This window comes from Typopeltis vanoorti, chromosome 1 (genome assembly GCF_054136105.1).
Source record: "Typopeltis vanoorti isolate ZY-2024b chromosome 1, IOZ_Tvanoo_1.0, whole genome shotgun sequence".
Lineage (NCBI taxonomy): Eukaryota > Metazoa > Arthropoda > Arachnida > Uropygi > Thelyphonidae > Typopeltis > Typopeltis vanoorti.
In genome coordinates, this window is record NC_143549.1 from 176529458 (window position 1) to 176554991 (window position 25534).

The window sequence follows — 25534 nt, forward strand, 5'->3', positions numbered from 1 at the left end:
TGTGCCTCAACAAGTGATTCCTATCAAGAATATGCCGAATACTATTCATAATTAATTTTTCCATTTTTTTCTATAATACTAAGAAGACTCGTTGCTCTACGATTGTTCATTTTTTTTTATTTTTTTTTTTTGCGATGAACTACCCTTATGAACTAAAATAACCCTTGCAAACATTTAATTCCGGCTTGAAAGTATGATTCACAGTCTCAGCAATTCCTTGATGATGACCACCAGTAAATAAATTAATCTGACATGCATCAATTTTATTAAATGCCAAGTGATTTAGGAGTGCAACAATTTCTTCTTCCTGTATTAAGTTATTGGGCAATGCTTACCACAAGCAGTCTTTTCTCATTATAATCGACAAGCATTTACTTGGTACTAATAGCTAATTGTAAATCAAATTTTGCCTTACAATTTCAATTAACAGTTTTGTTAATGTTAATTGTTTCTAATATCTATTGGAGTTTTCATAACTGATTTATCAGATCGCTATTCTTTGCATAACTTTTTCTAAAAACACATTTCTGTAAGAACTTGATTATGTAGCCATAAGACTCCGGGTTCTTTACGAAAATTTCCTAGGAACATTAAACAATAAATTACACAAGATGTCACCAGTATTATTCGTTTTGCATTAGTGTCTATTCTATGAAATAATCTTCGGGTTGATATTCTTTAAAAAAAAAAAAAAAATTATTAACATAAAGGAAGCTTTTTTAAAAAAATCCCGTCCTTGATGCTTTCTAATTACCAATTCTCCTCTCATCATTAATTCTCCTTCCAATATTAAATGATCGCTATTACTGAGGGGTTTTGAGTAATCAATATGGCCCACTACTGATTCATCTAATGTTATAATGAAATACAAGATCACGATCATATCCTTCTCTAATAGTTCTCGTAGATGTTGCTTCAGGTGAATATCACAACGTGATTGTAGAAATTTACTATCCATTGTATTTTTAGCTATTTCATTCTCCCATATTTAAATCCCCATTAATACTATTTTGATTTTCTTTATCTCTTTAAACTCCAGTAAAATACTCCCACCCTCAACTGTACATACTTCTTATACAGAACACTGTCTGAAATTACTCTCTCGAATGAGAATTCAATGCATTGCTGATAGTCTAACTCTACTCTAAGCAATAATACAACACACACACACACACACACACACACACACACACACACACACACACACACACACACACACACACACACACACACACACACACACGCCATCATTTTTCTATAACTAAATTCTGGATATTACCGTTATACGTTGTGTTATCATGAAAGTCGATGTTAAGCTCATATATATGGTTAAGATATTGTTAATTTCTCTGGTTAATAACTTAAACTAGCGGTGGGGGTAAATAGACATTAAACTGTACTTTTAATACGTCACATTCGTATATACACTAATGCACGAAGCAATAAAAAATGAGTAGTTTAATGTCGATTTAGCTCTACCACGAATATGAAAAACCTTCACATCCAGTCAACGGCCATTAATTCCTTAGTTGTCATTTCTAAGTCTTTTAAAAACGTCACTGATTTCATGGCGTACTCTTATTGATGTATCTACCAGTATGTAAGCGGATACCATTGCCACCTAACCATTTCTGACTATTAATGAAGCTTTTGAGGATGCGTATTTGATCTTTAATGGCCGGTAAGGTGGTAACCACCTTACCGGCCATTAAAGATCAAATATGCATCCTCAAAAGCTTCGTATCCATCATAAATTTCAATGTAATATCAATGGTATTACAATTTTAATATGCACTTCGCATTCATGGTAATGTGGACGTATATATACGTCCTGGCCGGTAGCGCGGTTTCCATAAATTAATAAATCGACAATCATGCGAAGCACATAACTTATGTATAATCCAATTAGCTGCGACTGCTCTCACCATAGATTCCTCTCAATCAAATCTGGACATTATATTAACAAAATTAACCTTATCAGCTCTCGATTTAGCAGTTAATATAAGTGCTAAAAACCTCCTGTAATTATTAAAATAACTCGATGTTACATAATTTTTCTCTATTTACATAACCATTTCAGTATTTTTGTGATTTTCCTTACATATAACTTTATTTAATCACTTAGCACGAAAAATTGCTCAAGTAACAAGCTTCTGATCTAACCTGAATAAAATGTTTTTTCCCATTCATTTTTAATATGTTCATTTTAATTTAATATTCATTTTTAATAGCATGTTAGGTCCTTAGATCATTAATAAGCAGAATTGGAGCCTTTAATTTTATAGCCTATTTATCAGTAGACTTCATCTTCCATTATCGGAATCGAAAATTTTACCCATTACACCTATACAATTTACTTTTTCTTATTAGAATATCCCAAACTGATATGCAAGCGGGTCTGCAATTACTAGATTTCGTGATTCTAATACGGAAATAGGCACTCTATCCACCTGCCAGTCAAACAAAGTTCATCCGGTTTTTACACGTTCTTGGGCTTCATTCAAAAATTAACTCCCTGACTCTTTTTTGTTTCATAATGGTAAAACATATCATTATGTACACGAAACATCCTCTCCTTGCATCACGTTATCGAAAATGTGCACACGTACTTTTACAGGAAGTGCGTTTTTCAAATTACAAGACCGATTCTCCATTTTCAAGAACTAAGCTTAGAAGTTCATGCGATTCATATTAGCATTACGAGTTACATTTGCACTCATACTAAATGAGGAACGTGTCAACTCAGATTATTAACTTCATTTACAGCAAAGGAAGTGTTCATTATTCATTAAGAAGTGTTTGCAGGAAGCAATGGTTGACTGTATACCAAGATTCCGAATAATAAATCAAGTAGGGGTTAAATGGATGAATAACACTATTAAGCTTGAGCTGCAAAAAAAAGAAACAATTTTGGAGGGAATTTAAGGAGAAAGGTGACCAGCAGGTGCAGGAAGTATAAAGCTCAGGCCAGGATGGTAACAAGGGTGGTAAGAAAAGCAAAAGTGGATTACGAAAGAAAGTTGGCCATGCAGGCTAAAGAGAATCCCAAACAGTTTTTTCAATATGTTGCAAGTAAAAATAAAAATGTTCATGGCAGAATGATCTTAAAAAATGCTGAGGGTAGGGAGGTAACCGAATAAGTCGATATAGTGGAATTACTGAGCGAGCACTTTGCAAGAGTATATCATCCAGGTGGTTACATTGCAGGAATGGAAGAACCAACAGCTTATACTGGAATTGTGATGAATGAAGTAGAGGTAACTAGTCTATTATAGAACCTCAATGTCAATACATCTGTGGGATTGGGTGGTATACCAGCTCATGTCGTGCGTGAAGCGGCTAAAGAATTGTCAGTGCCCTTGACCATTTTGTTTAATTTGAGCCTCGGGTCTGGGTTAGTCCCAAGGGGGTGGAAAGAGGGGAAAATAGTTCTGCTGCATAAAGGTGATTCCAAGGCTGCTGTTGAAAATTACCGGCCAATCAGCATAACAGGAATCATTATTAAGGTCTGGGAGAAAATAGTCAAGAAGAAAATACAAGACTGGATAGAAGAAAATGGGATACTGTATCGGGGACAGCATGGTTTTGTGAAGGGCAGGTCATGCCTCAGTAACTTGCTCACGTATTATAACACAGTGACGGCTGAACTGGATAACGGTAATGGGTTTACAGTGATTCTACTGGACCTTGCTGAGGCCTTTGACAGGATACCACATGGAATTCTAATCAGTAAATTGCCGCATATGGGGATGGATATAGGGTTGGTGAGATGGATAGGAGGGTGGTTGACGGAGAGATATCAGAGAGTGGTTTATTCAGGAGTAGAGTCCACAAGACGGCCTGTGACTAGTGGTGTGCCACAAGGATCTGTTCTTGGACCACTGCTGTTTAATCTGTTCATTAATGATATAGGAAAGGATCTGAGAGGAACAATTCATTTGTTTGCGGATGATGCAAAGTTGGGTAGGGCAATAGTGAATAATGATGATGTCAAAATTTTGCAAGAAGATTTGGATAGATTGGAGGTCTGGGTTAAGGAGAATGGATGTCAATTTAATGTGGCAAAATGTAAGGTTATACATTTTGGGTGAAAAGATTAGCAGCAGTTTACTACATTGGTGGAACTGTACTCCAGGAAATTGATGTGGTACGAGATTTAGAAGTGTTGGTGGATAAGGAGTTGAAGTTTAGGGGGCACATTGCAAAAGTGGCCAAATCAGCTCATCAAATCACTTTGTTGCTGAAGAATACGTTGACAATCAGGTTATTGTTCCTCTGTATCGAGCCTTGATAAGACCCATCTCGACTACTGTGCTCAGATTTGGTCACCTAGGTTTCTTCTTGATGGGGAGGAGGTTGAGAGGATCCAGAGGCGAGTGACCAAGACCATAGCAGGTCTGTGGAATGAACCTTATGAGAACAGGTTGAGGATTTGTGGGTTGCAAAAATTGGTTGATAGGCGGAGGAGGGGAGATATGATTGAGACATTCAAATTACTGAAGGGTTTCTATAAAATTAATTTAGAAGGTATTTTTGAGAACAGGCTGGTTGTAGGAGGACTAGGGGATACCCATGGAAACTGGGCAAAAGCGTGGTCAGTAAAGGTGTTAGCGCTGGTTCTTTACTTTTAGAGTGGTGAATGAGTGGAATGGGTTGCCAGAGTCTGTGGTGGATGCTGTGACAGTGAATGAGTTTAAGGCGAGGTATGATAGATACTGTATGAATGTCGAATAGTTGTGATGTGATTTGGGGCCTCCCTCGATGAGTCTAATCACTCCATGGAGTTGCCCGTAATAATAATAATAAAATAATAATTATTATTATGAAACTATTTTTTCTTAATTTCTCAGCCAAGTTTTACCCCATCCTTTATAGATTTTGGAAAGAAATCCTGTTCTCGTCAAGTTGCATATCTATAGATTGTGTATGTTGTGTATAAAATTTGTTTCTTGTTGTTTGGGATATGGTGAAAACAATTAAGACTATGGAACCAGTGTATTGTGCCTGTAAATTCCATTTGTTCTTCTTGCCTGTTTGCGTGTTTTCTGGATGAATATCTCAAGGTTCCCTAGGAAATTGTCATCTAGAAATATCAGTATTTATGTTCTAGATGACAATTTCCTAAAATGAACGTGTGTATAATTTCAATAATTATATTATTGTATAGATCTCGCTAAAATTGCTCATATTTCTTTCTGAATTCACTCTAGACCATAACTCTCACAGATTCTGTTCTGCATATCAGAAACAATTATATTCCATTAATTATTCCGATTATCTTTCAAGATATCCAATAATCGACAATCAAGAATCATAAAAGCAGATTCAGCAGTCGATTAAGAGACATTACTGATATACTGGACTGATAACGTGTTGATTCTAATTACACAAAAACTTCTCATATTCCTATCATAAAAAACAGACACAGGATACTATATTCGTGTTCAGTTTCATCATTATCATTCCAGCCTCAAAAGAGATATTATGAAGATACATGTATAAAGAGTACAGTCATTTTTTGCTCATCTGAGTTTCCCATGAGTCAATAACCTGAGATCATCAGTAAAGCATTCATTAGTAATGGTAGCATATACAACCAGCTGATCAAGTTATTGAAGAATATAAACTCTCGATGAGATCTAATGAAAAGATCATCAGTTACTAGCTCTTTCATCAAAGAAGTCTTGGTCAGGTTTTGCAAAGATTCCGTTAAGAGTAATCGACCGAAAACCTTCTATCCAGTTCGAGTATACACCATATCCCATTTTTGACTTCTATAATCCCTCCATACGTTGCAAAAATAATAAAGCCTTTGCTTTATTATTTTTGCGAGAAGCATATCGATGTGGATGAACAAAGGTGAAAATCCAACCTTAATTGCATATTTAGATTAGAGAGATTGTCTATATAATGCTGTAATGCTTTTGTTCATCGATCCAACTTGAAGATAGAATGGAAGTCAATGCCTCAGTTTATTTCAGTTTTGTCAGACTTCAATCACAGCGCCTGCATATCTCTTTGATTTCTTATTTTAAGTATTTTTATGAGATCTAATAGTTTTCATCCGACCCACACAACACGGCTGGCAAATAGAATATGTGAACGAGATTTAATTAAAATCTTACTGTTCTAGTTAGCTACTCACTTAACTAGGTACTGTGATATCAGTACATGTATGTTTATAATTAAAATGTTTTGTCTTCACATTTTTCCATATTGATCCAATACAGGAGAGGCCGAAGAACCTATAAGCATATGAGAGCTGTTTGCAGATGAGGAGCGAGAGAGAAGTTGACTAACATTTTTGAAGAGTTTCTGGTTTTAGTCGTTTGGGAATACTTCGTGAGGAAGGCTGTTCCAGAGGACAGAGACAGGTGGAATAAAAGAGGAAACGGAGAAGCGGGTTTTGTGTTTGTAGTTGCACTGAAAAGGGATGCTGGACGGCTGCTGCTGTTCTTGTTTTAACAGGCACAACAGAAAGTAGAGGAATGATGGCTGTTAGTTCAGTAGAGCACTGACCATTAAAGTACCTGAAGAGCAGAAACTATATTGTAACGAGTTCAATCTCCATCAGCAGGGTAGAGGTTGAGATGGATCTGTAAGAGAGAGAGAGGTTGAAGCGGATCTGTAAGGGAGGGATCATCTATCAGCCCAAATGCTCTCCTCTGGACAACATTGAGAATTTTAGGAAGGATTTAGGTGTGCACCATCCCAAAAATATGAACAGTATTCTAAAGATGGGTGGATTTGGGATTTATATAGAGCTGGTAGCAGTGTGGGTGTAAAATAGCATCTTGATTAGAGGAAAATGTCTACTTTTTTGGATGGTGAGTAATATATTGATGTGATGTGTTTATGTTAGGAAAGGCTGGGGCTCTGTTTTAGTCTAAGTAGAACGATCTGATCTTGTCTGGTGATTTGAGTCCTGGGCAGCTGATGCTGATATGAGATCGCTTTTGCGATCTCATATCAGTATCAACTGCCCTTATCTTCAGAGAATGGCAAGACTGCGTTTAGGTGTAATTAAAGGTGTCCTCGTCTCACTGAAAGATGGTAAGCAGATCAATGTTTAAGGCATGAAGCTTGGGATGTTCGAGTACTACGTGGTTTGTCCAATGAATAGGATGAATGGAAGGTACTATCATTAGCAAAATGGTGAATTGTATTAGTGGTGAGAGGGAAGGTGACAGAACATAGCTCTGAAGTACTCCTGAATTGGTGATGAAGCTGAAAGAGAGGAACCCATCGACCATGATCAGAGAGAAAACTGGTACCCACATACAGAGTATGGCAGGTAAACCAAAGGGAGCAATTTGTTTACCAGGATTCGATGCCATACCCGGTCAAAAGCTCTGGAAATGTGAAAAGAAACAGCACAAGTTTCTTAAATCCTTTCCATGGCATGCGTCCAGTGGTGGATGATGGGCTAAGATGTCAGCCGTGGACTTTAAATGGTGGAATCCATATTAATGGTCACTGATTAATTAGTGGGCCTCAAGTCAGTAGAGAAGTTGACTATTGATGACTTTCTCTATTATTGTGGAGAGAATTATTGTGGAGAGAATTATTGTGGAGATGATGGCGATAGGTTGTAGTTTGAAGGTAGTAGTTGATCACTCTTTTTTGAAACATGATGGATATATATGATTGCCTCCATGTATTGGGATCAATACCAATTAAGCATTAAAGATTGTATACAAAATATACGACAGGTATTAGCTCTGGAACACAATGTCTGAGTACAATTAGAGAGATGTTATCAAGACTATTGACGTTTTAGTGCTCAGGTTATTTAATATTCTGATTTTTTTGTCAAAAAACCACATGAGGCATATGGTGCTGATTCTATTAAACGAGGGTTTTTGCCTTTATCATCTGTTCAGTTTTAGGAAAAGTGCTATAAGGTCAGCTTTATCTTTGGGTACCATAAAAGTGGTATGATCAGGATGAGAGAGAAGTGGAAGCGCGTGGAAGCAGACGTTGCCTCTGATGGCCTTAGCAACGGACTGAAAACACGGCTTCCACATGGACTGGAGGCAGGTTTTATGCTAGTGTCCTTTATGAAATCAGATTTAGATCTACTGGTAACTGTTTTGCATTCATTGCGTGCTTTATCATAGGCTAAATAAGAAGCTGGAGTTCTTGATGCGAGCCATCTGCAGTAAAATGAACTTTATTTTCAGCTGCTATGTTACACTTTCTATTGAAGCAGGGCTTGGAAAATGGACGAGAATGGGGAATGAAGGACCTTCATATCAGTGAACATGATTTTTGTGACTCACTCGGAGCGGGTGTTTGAGTCAGAGGAGCGGAAGCAATAGTCGGAAAAGAAGAGTAGAATTATCGGAGGTCGTTTCACTTTTCACCTTTGTAGTGGTAAAGGACAGGAGGTGGATAGTGGTTGGAGGGAAGGTTGGAGGTTCGTTGTAATCTCTATCGTCCTTTTCATCTACCTAAGAATAGTTAAGTCTACCATGAACTTCTTTCCACTCCTATCTGTTTGCAGTTAAGTTATTCGAATTTCGGTAGCAATTCAGTGCGACTATATTCCTGATGTTTATCTAACGCTTTATTTATTTTTATTTCTTTGTATCTGTGGAGGTCGCTTCTCTTCTATTCCCCCCCCCTTTCTTTTTTAGAAAATTTATGGAGATTTTTATTAGGCATTCTTACAGCGTGACTCCATACCATCATAACTATTTTATTTATAATTAAAGGAAAACCGCTATTATTAGAATATGGTAGTTCATTTATTTGATGATTTCGTATTTGGGCTTAATTTTGGTGCGGGCTGTTATATTCATTTTTCGCAAACACTTATTTTCGAAATCTTTTTTGCTCGTTCTTTCATTTGACAATTTAGGTTCTAATAATTTTAAGTTTTATCAGACCATTTTAAATGTCTTCTTGTTGAATATTTCTTTATTTTTTTTAATTGTCTGAGATTAAAATTAAATTATTCCACTTCTATTTCTGTTTCTTTCCACTTCCAAATGAAATGCTTCTCTATCTCTTCCACTTTTCTTGTATTCGAAGTTTATCTGCATTGCACAGTGCTGCTTGCTTTTATACATTTTGATCGTAAATTTTAAACTTTCCTTCTCGTTTATAATTAACACTATTATCCGAGTACTTTATGTGGAGTATTTTCCTTCCATTCACAGAAATCGCTATTTTTTTCTGATTGGCATACATTAAATACAATGTAAACGGGTAGAGAATCCTACATTGCTCCTCTTCTGTCAACTGATAATTCCTTAAGTTCCAACCGCTGCGAATATTTCTATTGCCCTGATAGTTTAGGTACTGGACTGTGATAGTAAACATTTTTCTCTCTTTCGCAGTCAAAAGAGTTCTAGGCATTTTCAGCCGATTCCTGAGCTAGTCATCTCTTAAGAGTTAGTGAAATATTTCTCCAGATGAAACTCAAGTTTCTAATCTCTCGAGTACACAGCATTCACACAGTAATACTAATTAGAATTTGGAACACGAGATGGCAGAAGATATCAGTCATACTTTTGTGTTTTTACCAGTTCAAAATATTTCTTAGAAAGGAACTATCCACTGTCGGCAGTGAAAAGAAGCGCCGGCGGGCTGTCTACTAATTTCCAAAAACTACGACTAAAATAATTCAATCTCTTCTATTTGAGAATAACATTTAGGAGATTTTTATCTCTAATTTGAATCAACTGTTTTCTAAGTCTAGACAAAGGAAACACTACACTGCTTCCTAATGGACAAAAAAGGTAATGGACAAAAAATGGAAACAGTGACATCTTTCGATTAATATGGCGTTGGTCCGCCGTGGTCGTCTGGTACAGATTGTACTCTTTGAGAGAGAGAGAGAGACTCTGTCAGTGCTTGGATCTCAACGAGAGGAATTTTACACCATTCGTCAGACAGAAACTGGATCAATTCTCCTTTATTCTTTGGAAGTGGAAACGTTGCCTGAGAGCTCTCTCTCCAAAATTTCCATAAATGTTCTATAGGATTTAAGTCTGTCAATTGGGATGACCATGGTAGACAGGATCACCGTCATGTTCCGCAAATGACTGCATGACAAAATTTGCTCAATGAATGGGATCATTATACTGTTGAAACGTGGCTGGCTGAGTAAGAGAAAAGCGTTCTCAGCGCAGAGTTTTTGTTGAAGTGGATTTCCCACGACTGGTGTTGAATTTTTCACACAGCTGCTCAGCAGTAGCCAGCCTATTTTTCGAAGTACAGCTCACCAATGCTCTAACGTCGTTCCCTCTCTTTCAGTAAGTGCTTTCGTCCACTAATGCTTTTTGCTGATGATGTTTGTCCTGCCGACTGCCATGCTGACACAATAGAGACCGCTCCTCGACTAACATGTGCAATTTCAGCTGGTCACAGGGGCACCTGCCAGCCTGGCTTCAATAATCACGCCCCTTTCAGAGTCACTAAGTTCCTCTCTGGATTCCATTCCAACATGCAATAAATGGCGAAAGGGTTATTTTTGTCTTTATACACACGTCTCTAGGAATGTCGGGAGTATAATTGCATCTCAACTGTATCTGTGTTTGGTGCATCGTAGACAGTGCATTTCAACTACCCATGACGCTACCCGATGGCTCAGTGTTTTCATTTTTTTGTCCTAAAATCAATAGTGCTGTCTGATGCTTTCCTTGAGTTTAAGGTATTTTTCCAAAATTTGAAAAGTTAAGATAATTATGTTTGATAAGCCGCGAGTGGAATATGAATGTTTCGGAGTAAATAAACAGGTTTTCGTCTTATAGAAGAAGAAAAATTGAGAATGCCAGATGATGGTTTTCTTATTTATACACGAAAAAATATTTAAAATATTATTCGCAGTTCTGTTAATGATATCATCTATGAGATAAAAGTTATTTATATGCTATATTACAAAAGAAGTACGAGTATGTCTCGAAGATGAAAATCCATTTAAACAAACATAATATGAAAACTATCTTCAAACTTCTAAATAAGATTAGATCGCTCATTCGCTGTACTAAGAACTATTTGTATGTACTATTCATTCAAAAGTACAGAGGATTCTGCGTTGATTTAACAGATTATATCTTATCGTATAATGGAAATACAGACCTCGCAGACTGAAGAATCGAATTAGCTGATCTGCCGTTAAAATAGCTCATTGGATTTTATGGAAGCACACCAAAATAATACAGAATCAGCTGACATTCTCATGGCAGGACTATAAGTTTGCCATAATTTCCTTAGCTCCTTCAAAATTAAACTATTTTTCAGGACTTAGATTCCAGTAAATTTACCAACTGCACCATCAATACGCCACCATAGCAAGATGAACATCAATGATGGTGATGTGCGCTATTCCCTTTGCCAACGCGTAACACTTTTCTGAACTTCCTCGTGGTAAGAATGAGTTGTGAAGAATGCTTGATATTAAAATTTTAATTGACTGATAAACTGTTTAGTTGCAGCGTGTCAGCAAAGGTCAATAATAATATAATGTTAAATTATATTATTATTGACTTAAATTATTAAATTATGTTTATTTAATGTTTGAAAAGTCGAAGTGTGCACATCTTCTTTGAGTCTACTTTAGAATAATACAACTCTGAATTTATGTTTGGATCCATTTAAAAAAAAACCGTATATTTTAAAACCTTTTACATCTGTGATTTTTGCAAATTTTAAAATATAATTTACGGAAGAAACATCGTATGGTTCCATGGTGTAATGGTTATGACTCTGAATCCAGCGATCCACGTTCAAATCTCGGTGGAACCTATTTATATTTTATCTATCTTTTAATTTTGTTCATTCGCCTATCGTTGACATGCGTTGTCATCTTCGGATGATATAAAGATAATGAACTATCACGAGTACTCTCGGGTTTAAAATCTTTATTCTTGAAAGGTGTAAAGCACTTTATGCTTGGCAGTAAGCCAGTATACGTCGATCGCTGACCTTATCACCTTCTTGATAAATATCCATGACCTCCATTCTGACAGGAAAATTACGTCCCTCACGGATTCTGTATTCTGCGGAGATAAATACGTCACGACAAGGTGAATTACTCAAGGCAACGGAGCAAAAAAATAAAATCTGTGCTTGAGAATTTGAAATAATATACTGTAAGCTAAATAAGTAGGTGAAAACGCTTAGTTTTAAGGCATATTAACTCAGTGTGTTCTCTGGTTATTTTTCAATAACCGAGATGCTGGTCATCAACCTAGCAACAAATGATAAGTGACTGATCTGAACGCATGTAGAATAACTAATTAGGTGCTGAATACATAAATTTTATTTTCAAAACATGGAAGTGATGGCGTAATTGTGAGCATTCTGGACTCTTAGTTCAGTGGTTCAGGTGTAGGTGGAGCTTGCGTTTTATTATTATTATTACTGTTATTACGAGATACATGTAGTGAGATATTAGGAGAGCTCTTAACAATTCACACCCTTTAAATAACTGAGAAACTAGAGACTTTTATTTATGTTAGAATGCATGCACAGTTTTCACAAATTCTGCATTAGAATAGAATTATCATATACCGAGTTATTTACGAAAACTTCTACATCACAAACAATACGTGCACTTAACTTTAAATGGAAGGACAAAACAGTCACATTGCGACATGATAGGGCACAGTTGAAGGTGATCCTATACATAGAAATCGCTAATGACTTTTCGACGCTTTCCGTAAGGTGGCGCCTCATCACGCCTGACTGATCGGTATCATGCACAGCTAACAAAGTTCGTGTGACAGAATGACGGTTACGCATTGTGATTCTGGCGCCAAACTCATGGGACGATGCCACATCTTTCAACGTAAAACGGATGTCCATTTTAAGCGAGCTAGAGAACCATCGCTAGCGTTATAAGGTTAAGGAAACTATTCCTTATATGCGAGTACAAAGAAAACTTTTTTTAATATCTTTAAGCCCGTCAGCTGTGATATTTTGAAGTTCGGTGAGAGAAGGCTTTCGAGCTGCTATCAATATTTATCAGATGCAAATTATTTTGGAAAAAGTTTTAAAGTGGTATTTTCAGAGGAACTACTTACGTAGGAGAGGAGTTCGTGCACACAGGGACGATTCCAAGGGAGGCACTTTTTCCCCGAGCGACTGCATAATTGGAGAGGAAACATTGTGCGCTCTCGCCAAATATAATTTTAAAATTTGGCTTCTATCATCTGATGCTGCCTAAGGTTTTAAGTTTGCTGTATTAAAATAGCATATAAATGAGAAAGTAAATTCAAATGATTTCTGTTATAAGAAATTTGGAAATTTATGGACAGAAATGCGCGTGGATGTGGTCATTTGGAAGTTCTGTTTTGTTTTATTGGCTAATAATATCTACAAAAGTATTTTCTAAATGGAGCAACCATTTCCGAAAGTTATGGATTACCATACATTTCTTGGATACTTGGAGATCGGGTCTGCCAAATGCTCTTTTTTTTTTTTTTTGAACATTCCGCAAAATATAGCAGCTAATGGATTATGGATTTATTTTGTCCGTTGGTGAGTGAAGTTGTTGTATACTTACCAACGGACAAAATAAATCCATAATCCATTAGCTGCTATATTTTGCGGAATGTTCAAAAAAAAAAAAAAACAGAGCATTTGGCAGACTCGATCTCCAAGTATCCAAGAAATGTATGGTAATCCATAACTTTCGGAAATGGTTGCGCCATTTAGAAAATACTTTTGTAAATATTAATGTGTTGCAAATTTTTTTAAAGAAATCAAAATATCCTTCATGATTTCGACTTCATCACCACACCCATTTAAATCTAATGTTAGCTAATAATTCCATACAAATGACTGCTAATACGAACCAATTTTTCACAAAATATACGAAAGAAATGCATCAGAAATGTTTCCCAATCTCTCTCTCTATAGAACAATGAATTTTTGAATCTCCCGAATTCATTGGTTTCGGCAGAAGACGTTGTTCTAAATAGCACTATGGCCTCATCCACTAGGCCTGAATTCGATTTCCAGTGACAGAAAGATATGGGAATGGGTTGAATATAGGCCAATTTCCAAGCTATGGGATATATACCAGTGGAGTAAGACAGTATATATATATATATATATATATATATATATATATATATATATATATATATATATATATATATATATATATATATATATATATATATATATATATAGGAATGCCGTCAGGGACGGGAGACTTTTTTGTTTCTAATTTGGACATTATTTTTTTTCTGGTCTCTTTCTGGCAAAACGCTAGTGGACATTGCATGTTGGGCATCTGGAATGGTTGGGGACATTTTCCATTGTCAATTATGCATGCATTGGAAGCAAGGGGTGAGGCCAGGAGATCGGCCTTTTCTGTAGGTGATGATGTAATGGAGCTATCTGGGTATGATAGAGGTGAGAATAGTGTTAGGCACAAGCTACGACTGATTGCTTTGGCGAGGAACCAAAAGGCTCGGCTGCCATTTGGACAGGCTGCTAATTTTCTGCTTTTTGGATATATTAAAAAAGAAACAGAAGGATTTATTCTAGTAGCTCAAGAACAGACATTACAAACTAATGCAATGAAAGCAAAAATTTTGAACGTCAATAATAACAGCAAGTGCAGATTATGCAATCAGAAAGATGAGACTGTAGAACATCTAATTAGTGCCTGCAGCAAGATAGCTCAAACTGACTATAAATACCACCATGATCAAGTGGCCAAAATAATTCATTGGCATGTATGCAAAAAATATGGCTTTCCTACTTCTGATAACTGGTGGCAGCATAAAATAGAGACAGTATACTGGAAAACGAAACAGCAAAAATTCTCTGGGACTTTACAAACTGATTGGCATTTGGAACACAATAAACGTGATTTCACAATTATCGAACATCGATATGTTTGGATTATTGATTGATATCCGCAGTACTTAGTGATAACAACATTAACAACAAACAACTGGAAAAAATTACTAAATATCGATATAGTTATCGGTACACTTGGTGCAATTTCGAAGAAGCTATCCAACTATTTACAGCAAATAAATATCAGCGAAGTGACCATATATGATCTACAAAAAACAGCATTACTTAGAAAGTCCACATTTTAAGACGCTACCTGACGGACTATTCTTAGATTCTTGGGTAGAATCTGAATTGTTCTGTATCACCAGTCAAATTTTTGTTTATATGAAATCTTGTTTTGACTGTGTATCAATTATGTGAATAAAATAATAATAATAATAATAATAATAATAATAATAATAATAATAATAATAATAATAATAATAATCCCCCGTAATTAAATGTTAAAATGTTAAATTCTGTTATTTTACTGCGCCAACCGTAAAAATAACTCTTCTACCAATGTGTGTACTTTCTTGACTAAACAAAAATTTGTAACAGCGTGCATAGTTTAAACTAATTCCTGTATACACAAGTTCTAACAAGAACCTTTTTTTTCTGTGCTTTGTTCTAGAATAACGCTTCACTAAAGCGGCGTTATTCTAGAACTAATGTTTACACTGATTTGAAAAGTTAAAACAGGAAACTGTCAAGGCGTACTTCAAATACTGAGAAATGCAGAAAGGTAATTAGTTATCGATGCATGAAAGAAGTGGAAGATGAATTATTCATCACGATTCCTTTAGAATTTAAGTATCCCAACAGCGAAATTCGCAATTATAATTGCAGGAACTTACAGTTCAAAAGAGAGGCGTTTCTAAACGTATGTGTTTGCTGCAATTATCGACAGACGCAAACAGAAGGATGATCAATCAATTTCACTGTTTCAGCGACATGCCGTGCTGACTCTTGAATTTATTCTTTAAATTTCTATCAAGAAATTGCACCATGATGACAACCAAGATCGATATGATGAATGAGTGGATATTTACCGGGTGAAAGAAATAATCAAATCCGAAGAGCTAAACAGAAGTAGCCTAAAGGGACCAAGGCCTTCTTTAGATATTTTATGCAGAGAGCTTCGACAATTAAATAAAACAGAAACCCAATCTTAAGTGAAGATTAATGTCTCTGTTGAGATGCTTGCGAGTGATTTTTTAAATCTTTTTTTTTTGTTCCGGTAACATATCTTAATTCGATAGATGTTGTCATTGAAACTGACTTAGGATTTTAGGCAACAGTAAACGTGATGTATGAATAACAATAGAAAAGTAATTCTACATAAAGTAGTACATCTCAAAAAGAGAAAAAGAGACTGTTTTTATTTTTTTAAAAACAAATTCTCACTTTCGACCAGCTATTTCGAAGTTATTTCTATTTCGAAGACAAAAAACAAGAATCCATCTTTTTTAACGCTTTATTGTGTAGTGAAAACTATAGCATTTCATTTAATCACTTGCGCACAACGAGAAAGAAAAATTACTTCAATATATCTGAAGTAATTGATGTCTTTAGTTTACATTAGTTAAAGTGCTAAAAAATCATGATTTCTATTGTTTATTAAAAATCAAGATTTATTGTTCACGCAATGAAAATCATTATTCACTGAAAGAGAGAGCTCATTTCAAGATTCGTATATGAACGCATACTGTTGTTGTTGTTGTTGTTGTTGTTGTTGTTGTTGTTGTTGTTGTTGTTGTTGTTGTTGTTGTTGTTGTTGTTGTTGTTGTTGTTGTGTAAGTTTTCGTACTATTTCGTTCTCTTTAAGTCCAACAATATTCAATATAATAATGGATTAAATAATACAAAAAAGTTAATAAAATACAAAATACAGGAGTGAAAATAAACAATACAATAATAAGAACTATATGTTATGCAGATGATGTTATATTAATTGCAGAAAATGAAATTCAGCTACAAATATTACTGCATACATTTAATAAAGCATCAAAATTGCATAATATGAAGTATCAAAAACGAAAACAAAATGTATGACAATATCACAAGAACCACAAAGATGCAAATTAGAATTGGAAGGCACTATTATTGAACAAATAACGAATTACAACTATTTAGGTATACAACTGAACTGGAAAGGATGGCCACATCTAGAAGTCAGAGAACAAGTTGCAAAAGCTGCAAGAATATTTAAATAGTTAACTCACCTTCGATTGAAATCGAAGGTGAGTTAGCCGATCTCATACGGAGGTAGCAGGGTTTTATCTCCCGGAAACTCGGGTTTTTCATCCCGCATACAGACAAATCGGCCCTTCAGAACACACGCAATTTACAGACAAAACATACTAGTTGTGGTAGTGGTGGAGGTGGGCGGTAGATGGCGTTGATGGAGATGATTCGTAGTAGTGGTTCGGTGTAGTGGTTGAGACAGTTGTAGGTGTCCTCCCGCGATGAGTCTTCGGACTCCTTGGAGGTGTCAGGAATAATAATAATAATAATAATAATAATAATAATAATAATAATAATAATAATAATAATAATAATATCCGGACGCTTGAACGAAACAATATGGAAAAATAAACATCTTAGAGTAGAGACAAAAACCAGAATTTATAAAGCAGTAATCAGGCCTATTACGAAACAAGACCAGACACTAGGAAAAGAAGACAAATGTTAAACACAGGTGAAATTAATATATTAGGAAAAATAGTAAATAAAACTAGATTAGATAAAATAAAAAATACCGATATAAGAAAATAGTGTGAAATACAAGCAATAAACAATTGGGCTGCAACCCGAAGAATAAAATGGATTGAACACATGGAAAGAAGAAGTGAAGATAGAATAATAAAACAAGTCTATAGTTGGAAACCAGAGAATAAGAGAAGAACACGAAGACCTAGAAAAAGATTAAAAGATACTATTAAAGAAGATGATGTCTTGGTCGCAACAGATACTACATCTAGTGCGTAAAGAAGAAGATTATTATTATTATTTATTGGCGCCTCCATGGAGTCTATAAACTCATCGCTGGAGGACTACACCAACAATCAAGACCTGTCATATGTTGCTTTGAATTCATTCAATGATAAAGCTCACAACTAACTTTGGCAACCTATTCCACTCATTTACCACTCTCCAAGAAAAAAGCCTGGTCCTCACTCCCTTGCTAACACCGTACTCTTACTTAATTTGCGTGGATGACCACTACTTGTCCTCACATTACTCGTGGCTGAAATATTTCCACGACATCAGTCTTGTAAAATCCCCTAAGCAATTTATATGCCTTTATTATCCTCCCCCCGCTTTTCTGCCTATCAACTAGCGTTTGTATTCCACAAATCCTCAGAGGAAGCATCCCACATAGCTGCCATAATCTTGGTCACTCGCCTCCGAATCCATTCCACTTCTTCTACATCTTCAAGAATCCCAGGCGACCAGATCTGTGCACAATAATCCAGAGGAGGCTTTATCAAAACGTTATAAAGAGGAACAATAACCTCTTCATCGCTACTTGTCAGTGTGCTATTCAATAACCTGGTACATCTATGTGCTTTATTGCCAGTTTTGTTTTAATATGTCCTCTGAACCTCAACTCCCCCTCCACCAACCATTTCCCCAAGCGGACAGCATTTATATATGCACCAAGTGAATATTGGGACTACAGGTAATCCTTTCCCCCACACACACAAAAAAAAAAAAGTGAAAAAGATTCCGGCTATAATTCTTTTTAATCAATCAATATTTGGGACTGAAATGCAATAAAAGAAAAGAAAAGGCATGCGATAGGTAATGCTTAGTTTTGCACAACAAGGCAATATGCAATGCATAATAGCTTAGTGCACTATTATGTTCAGAGCATATTCACGCTACTATACTTTTTTTCGCTTCCTTTTTTAAAAAAATAGCAAAATATTGGAGGCGACATGGAATTAGAACGAACTCAAAAGTGAACATAGCGTGAAATGTTCTGCTGGAAATGCAATATACAGACTTGGTTGGCCGAGCTGTTAATATTTCCACTCTTCATTCCTCGGGTTATAGATTTGAATCTCGCCGGTGGAGGTGGGGCGGACGTATATGAATGTCTTTAGAGGAGAGTTGAATTTCACTGCCCAGTTTAAGGCAACAACCCATTTATTGAAGCCGTGAAGTGGCTTAAAAAATGTTCCACATTTGGTCTCCAGGGTAGGATTTCTGAATTATTTGATCTTTAGTCGGTCCACTGCACTTAGTAATGTTCGACAGATTTACAATCTTTCTTTTCACGTAAAAAAAATGGGGGAATGAAATCAAATAAAGCAGTATTTTACCTGAAGGAGAGTATCCGTGTTAATTTCTATTTTGACGTCAGAATTTACAAACGGTTTAACACTGACGTTTCGGAGGCAGCATTAGTCTTACATTTTGAACTTTTCTTCAGTTCTTTTGCATCGCATAAAAGAGCAAATTATACTAACTAACCTCAAGGCTATTTAATTTAATTTTCAGTAACCGTCCTATTTCAGGTAGGTTAATTATTTCCAAAACCTACCTTAAGCGAACAACCTTTTATCATCTAAGTTTCAATCGCGGTTGCTGTGGTTCCCTGGCGTAATGGTTAGCATTGGAATCTGAATCCAGCGATCCAAGTCTCAGTGCTTTTGCTGGAACTATATTTGTATTTGTGAGTTTAGAAAATCAAATCCCTTCAAAAAGAGAAACTACAGTATACGATTGACTTATAATTAGCGTGTATAAAGGCGTTTCGTGTTACACAGAAGGCCTTATCATATATACACCAGAGGTTCTCAAACCTTTTAAATTTTGTACTACTTAAATAAGAATCACAAAATATATGTACCACCATAAAAGCATTTACCACCATATGTACTACACCATATACACCATAAAATACTGTTTCAAAATAAATATTAAATACGAAAACCCTCATGACATGCTAATGAGACTTCGCATCCGAAAATTCACATAAAACTGCAATAAAATGTATTTGTTCGTATTATTCGTGGAACAGTCGACTCGTTACAATATTAAAATACATTTTTCTGATCATTTATTTAAATATTTTGTGTAAAAATTGTACCACCAAAAGTAACGTAATGTACCATTAGTGGTACATGTACCACAGTTTGAGAAACAATGATATACGCCAATACTAATCTGCAATATGACCTGCTAATGGTTTAGAATTCATTTTAAATTAAGAACGGTTTGCTGTCTTTTATTTACAAGCAAAGGGGAAAAACAGTTGGCCAATAGTTCTCCCACCAATAAGATATGCATTTGTTCTCTGTGTGTGCGTTGGCTAACAAACATTAATCAATGCAGACAGTGCAAATTCATGCCTGAAGTTTACATAACATCTTGGTAGCATGTTACCATAAGTCTGTGGCCTTCAGCTATTCTGTATCGTGATGGTCCCTTAGTACGCTCATACCTAGAGTAGAAGATATTTCTTTTAAAAAAAAAGTAGAATATACAGTAACATTCTTATACAAAATTCGGAAGTTGAAGTCATATGTTCAACTCTCCTGGAGAAAGGCCAATTCTTCTGCCAAATCTTGGACACATTTCGGATTGACTAATGTACATGAATGAAAAATGTTGAGAAACTTGGTACAATGGGGATGTTTAACGTGGGTGAAAACTGCAGGAAGATGATAATCAGTGCATTAGATGTGCTGCTGAGGAACCTCAACTCCTCTGACCTTGCTACTAGAACGAACTGGAAACGCGCCAGAAAAACAAAGATAGGCTACTCGGATCTGAGATTGTCTAGAAGATGAATGACAAATGTAAACAGAGAGACGGAACAGAGATTTATCATGTCAGTCAGTAGCTAAAGTACAGAGGAAGATAAAAACTAAAACACGTGACTAGAGAGAGAGAAAGAGATGGTGGTGGAAAAGAACTGGGTGATATTTTTAAACCAGCTTACGTTTCAAAATAACGAGTGAAAAACAATTACCAAGAACAAACATCGAAGTGGTTCCATGGTGTAATGGTTAGCACTCTGGACTCTGAATCCAGCGATCCGAGTTCAAGTCTCGGTGGAACCTGCTGAAATTTTTTTTTTTTTTTTATTGCCATAATTCTTCTTTTAATAAAATAGGCGCACAAACAACAATTTTCAAAGAAACCGTACTTTTCTTACGCTACTGAAATTGGTCTTTTGTCTCGCTGATACCACTAAAGTTTTCCCCAAACATCATAAATAATGTGTTTGCGTTTGCAATTGCTACTTCGGTACAGAAACAGGAAATAAACACACACACACACACACACACACACATATATATATATATGTGTGTGTGTGTGTTAATAGTAACAAGGATATTTTATTTGAGTTTATTATTATGAAGTATTATTTTCCTCCTTCATTATCATATAATTAGTCGTATAGTTTATATTAATAGCAAACTACCAAAATATATTTTCTTTTATAGAGATTTTTTTAGGATTTCCTGCCTTCAGTTGTTCTGGATACTAACTACTCGGATACCTAACCACTCGGCCAACAAGGCTGGCCTGATTGGCCGAGTTGTTAGCGTATCCGCTTTCCATCCAAAACGGGTGCGAATCCCGCGTAGGCATGGATGTTTGTGATTGTCCTCTCTCAATATGGACTGGGTCACCGTGGGAGTAGTAGACCCAAAACCTCCCGCAATGGCCTTCACCCTGCAGCGGGTAGAAAAATAGGATGTCTTAAAAATAATAATAATAAAAAATAAATAAAAAAATAAAAAATAAAAAAATATATATATATATATACTTTAATAAGAGTATTTTATTTAGTTCAGTTTAATAAATGAATATACTTCAGGAGTGAGGTTTTAAGATATATATGTGTAATAAATGTTATGTTTCATAAAAATTTATCATATAGGCTGTTAAAATTTTATTAATTTAAAAAGTGGCTTTATTAAATTTGATAAATTCAGATAATTGGAATCCTCATTAACCGATTTCTTAAATAAATCAGAAACAGTTACGATATAATTTTATTTAAATCCTGGTATGAATGTAGCTTGTGGTAACGCTTTTTTAACACGCTAAAAAAAAAAAAAAAAGACCGCTGTGGTTCAATTCTAGTCCCAGGCTAAAGGAATTGTTTCGCTTCAACAATAGCCGGTTTGTCGGTTTATAACGCTGCAACTCAGAAAAATAGACACAGTATTTCCAAATAATAATACTAGTTAGGAGTTAGGAACATGATATGGTGGACATTGCGTGCCGTATTCCATAGCTCTTAAATCGTTGGTAGTCTTGAACTCAATTACGAGAGAAGAGCGGCTGAAGAGAACCGTTTTTCAAAAGTTATCTAGGCTTAATAAATTCGACCTTCTCACTTTGGATAGTAAACGTCGTTAGAAATATTTATTTATATATAAATAATTTGTTCTCTCTTCGTAGTCAGGTGCAGTTAAGTATCAAACATGTGATGAGGAATATAGGAATATAGTGAGGACTAACCTAAAATTGTTTAAGTAAGGTAATAATATAAGCCTTTTGTCCAACCACATACGAGCTATGGAAAGATCTGGTAGCTAGGGAGATGTAAATAAATTGCAAAGGTGGATAACTAAATTGATATCTGGAGTATGTAAAATATAACCCGATTTAGCATTTCGTACAACAGATGGCAGCACTGCAGTATTCTCTTCTAGCATGCGCAGATGTTGCGCTCACCTTCCATTCTAATGAAAGATAATCTGATAAGCTTCTTTTTTTTCTTACTCCATTTTGGACATAAAAATGCGTTACGAAATGTATTTATTTATTCATAAGCTATTTCGAATTTCTGGAACGATTAAGTTTTGCAAAATGAATTAAAGCTAGAATTCATGAGTAGGTAGATACTGAATTGAAACTTTATGAGGACTGAAGTTTCTTTAAAATGAAGACGTTATTTTTGTAAGCTAGTTGCATTTTATGATAAAGTGACAAATGAATCACTAGGTCTATCTAAGGTAGAAGAAGAAGTGGAATTTGAATTCGGGTTTTTCCAATCAAATGACGCTTGAACAAGATCCAACAATGTCGGAGATCGCTTAATTGGTTTCATTATGCTTCTGATAAACATTAATTATAAGATAAGTAATAAATGTTATATAAAATAGTCGGATTGTGAATTCCTATGAAAGTATCCAGAACAACTGAAGGTTGCAAATCCTAAAAAAATCTCTATAAAAGAAAATATAGTTTGGCAGTTTAATATTCATATAAAGTATTCGACTAATTCTACGACAATAAAGAAGGAAAATAATAGTTAATAATAATAAACTAAAATAAAATAACCTTTTTACTATTAACATTGTAATAAACACGCTTGTTGTAATTCTACAACAAGCGTGTTTATTCGTATTAATACAGTGAATAGAGGGGTGCATATAAAAGATGCTATTCAAAATGGCCCGACTCTAAGCATTTGCTAGTCAGAAGTGAGATTCGATACAGCTAACAGGAAGTTGTTCTTCTGGGAGGTAAGCAACTGTTATTCGCCATCATATCACAATTTGCAAAGTGACAGGAAATTCCAGGAAATCGAGACAATTCTGTTGGTATTCTTCTCTCCTCTCATGTTTAAAGAAATGGATTCCAAAACTCTTTACTCACTGACGATATTGAGGATTCAACATGTATGTTTCCTTGGTAATACGTGACTGAGAACCAAAGTGGTTCTCGCTGTACATTTCATCTCCCTTATACTGCTGTGTGCGAAGCGACTGTGAGTCACGAAACATCCTATGCATCCTCTTCCATATAAAACAGTTGGAATTTTTTCGAGGTATAAAAAGCCATGCAAATATTTTCTCACGGAGATATTTCTCCCATTTCTGTATTTTTAGAAGGCAGGAAAAAGATTCAAAGAAAGACCAAGATTTAGGCGGATGGATCAGTTAGGATTGCGTTAAAAGCCATGATCGAACAATTGAAGTCTCGACAAAGAACATGCTAATTTGGAGGCAAAAGTATTGAGAGACAATGAGTGATAATATAAGCTTACTGTTTAATATTACCACAGTATCGTATATACACTCGATGGTCCATATCAGGAATAATTTGCGTATTATACAGTATATAGAATATTTCATGATACTCGATGTAATTTCATACAAAATTTTCAATTAGCAAATGAGATCAACTCGAAATAATCTCACAGTCGGTTGATCTGTTGGACACTTCTTCTCCAGACCACGATAAGCCTATAATGAATTTATTTTGTTCTGTTTCTTTTAGGTTATTCTGGGAAGACCCATAATGATTAACCATCAGGACGAAGAGGGAGTCGCAGACTTCAGAGATAGCGACTTTGTGATGGAATGTCTCCAATGGCATAATTTATTTCGAAAGGCACATTGTGTCCCTCCTCTTAAACTTTCCTATCAAGTAAGGCTTACTAAACTCAGTGCATTTCTGTTTAAATAGTGTTACTAAATGTGTACATCTTAAAAAAATTATCACGCTTTTAATACATAAAATAATCCGATAAAAGTATGATGCTCCTAAAATTTGATATTTAACTAAAAAAAAGCGAAGCTATTTAGTTTCAGTTTTGAAATCCGTGATTAGTGCAAAATCGATCTCTTTTTTTTTTCTTTTTTTTATTTCATTTCTCAAATTCCAGACAGCATATCAAAACTAACCATTTTATACAGGATGGTCCGTAAGTCATGAATAGGTTTAACGTTTAATAATTTTTTATTTATTAATTATTTTATTCTCTTTTGTTATAATGAAATACAGACCTGGAGAGTTTTTATTAGTGTGAAAAACCATTTATTTTAAACCCCTTCGTGACTTATGAGACGCCCTGTATAAAAGTTATTCAAAACCGACTTTTCTAATTAGTTTTAAAAACGATTGAAAATGTTGTTTTAGAATAAATTTCTCTTCTTTATATCCTTTACTGAAATAGAAAAAAATAAAGAAAAGAAAGAGTTTCTCTTCTTTATATCCTTTACTGAAAGAGAAAAAATAAAGAAAAGAAAGAGAGAAAAAAAAAAAAGACCAATATTTCTGTAATAAATGATACCGCTCATTTGGTGTAGTAGCATAACCATTCTGGGAGTAAAGGGAAACTTTAAAATTTTTTTTTTTATTACGGTTCTTGTAAAATGGGGAGTTCTTAAGTAAACTACAAATGAAATCAAAATTTTGAGTTAAAGCATATCCAAAGCTTACTCGTAAGGTTAGGGAAGTGGGACATGCAAAACTTGGTGATATCAGGTCGAATGGTTTTACGATGTCACAAATTATATAAAAGGAAGAGGTGAGTACTACCCATCCTCTCGGATGGTTACTTCAGCTAGATAAAGCATTGCTAGCCTGGTTCATCTAGGAGATAGCGTTATCTCCTCTTCAGCCAATAGAATGCGGATTCTCCATGGGCGTGAATGTTATTTTGAATCTCTTTAAGTAGAAGATGAATTTCATTGTGCTATGTGAGACCGCCAGCCTGCTTACTGGAGGATTTTTTCATGTAGCTCACATCTACGACAGTTTTTGTTGTTGTTGTTGTTTGTAAGCCTGTAGTTCATTCCAACTGTGGGTGGTCTAAGAATTTTTTCTAATTTTTATTCATTTTATATTTTTATTTCTTTTTTACATAAGGAAATCCTGCTCTAAAGATCTCTTCAGTACTCCATGGAACTTTTGTAAGTCACTTCAGGCCTCCGATAAGTTAGGCTGTGGTTTCCCACTCGGCGAT

At 35.3% G+C, this 25534-nt stretch overlaps 1 protein-coding gene and 1 non-coding gene across 3 annotated transcripts in view; both read left to right on the forward strand.

The window, feature by feature from the left end:
- LOC150110657 (Golgi-associated plant pathogenesis-related protein 1-like) overlaps positions 1-25534 on the forward strand; it is a 125785-nt gene that overhangs the window by 72177 nt on the left and 28074 nt on the right. For both annotated transcript variants that reach the window (XM_090400112.1, XM_090400104.1), the window contains exon 3: positions 24064-24213. In XM_090400112.1, the coding sequence (XP_090256238.1) occupies positions 24064-24213 (150 nt within the window). The remainder of the gene's footprint in view (positions 1-24063; positions 24214-25534) is intronic.
- Positions 20811-20882, forward strand: TRNAQ-CUG (transfer RNA glutamine (anticodon CUG)). Its single transcript has one exon. It is a non-coding gene; the product is annotated as a tRNA-Gln (tRNA).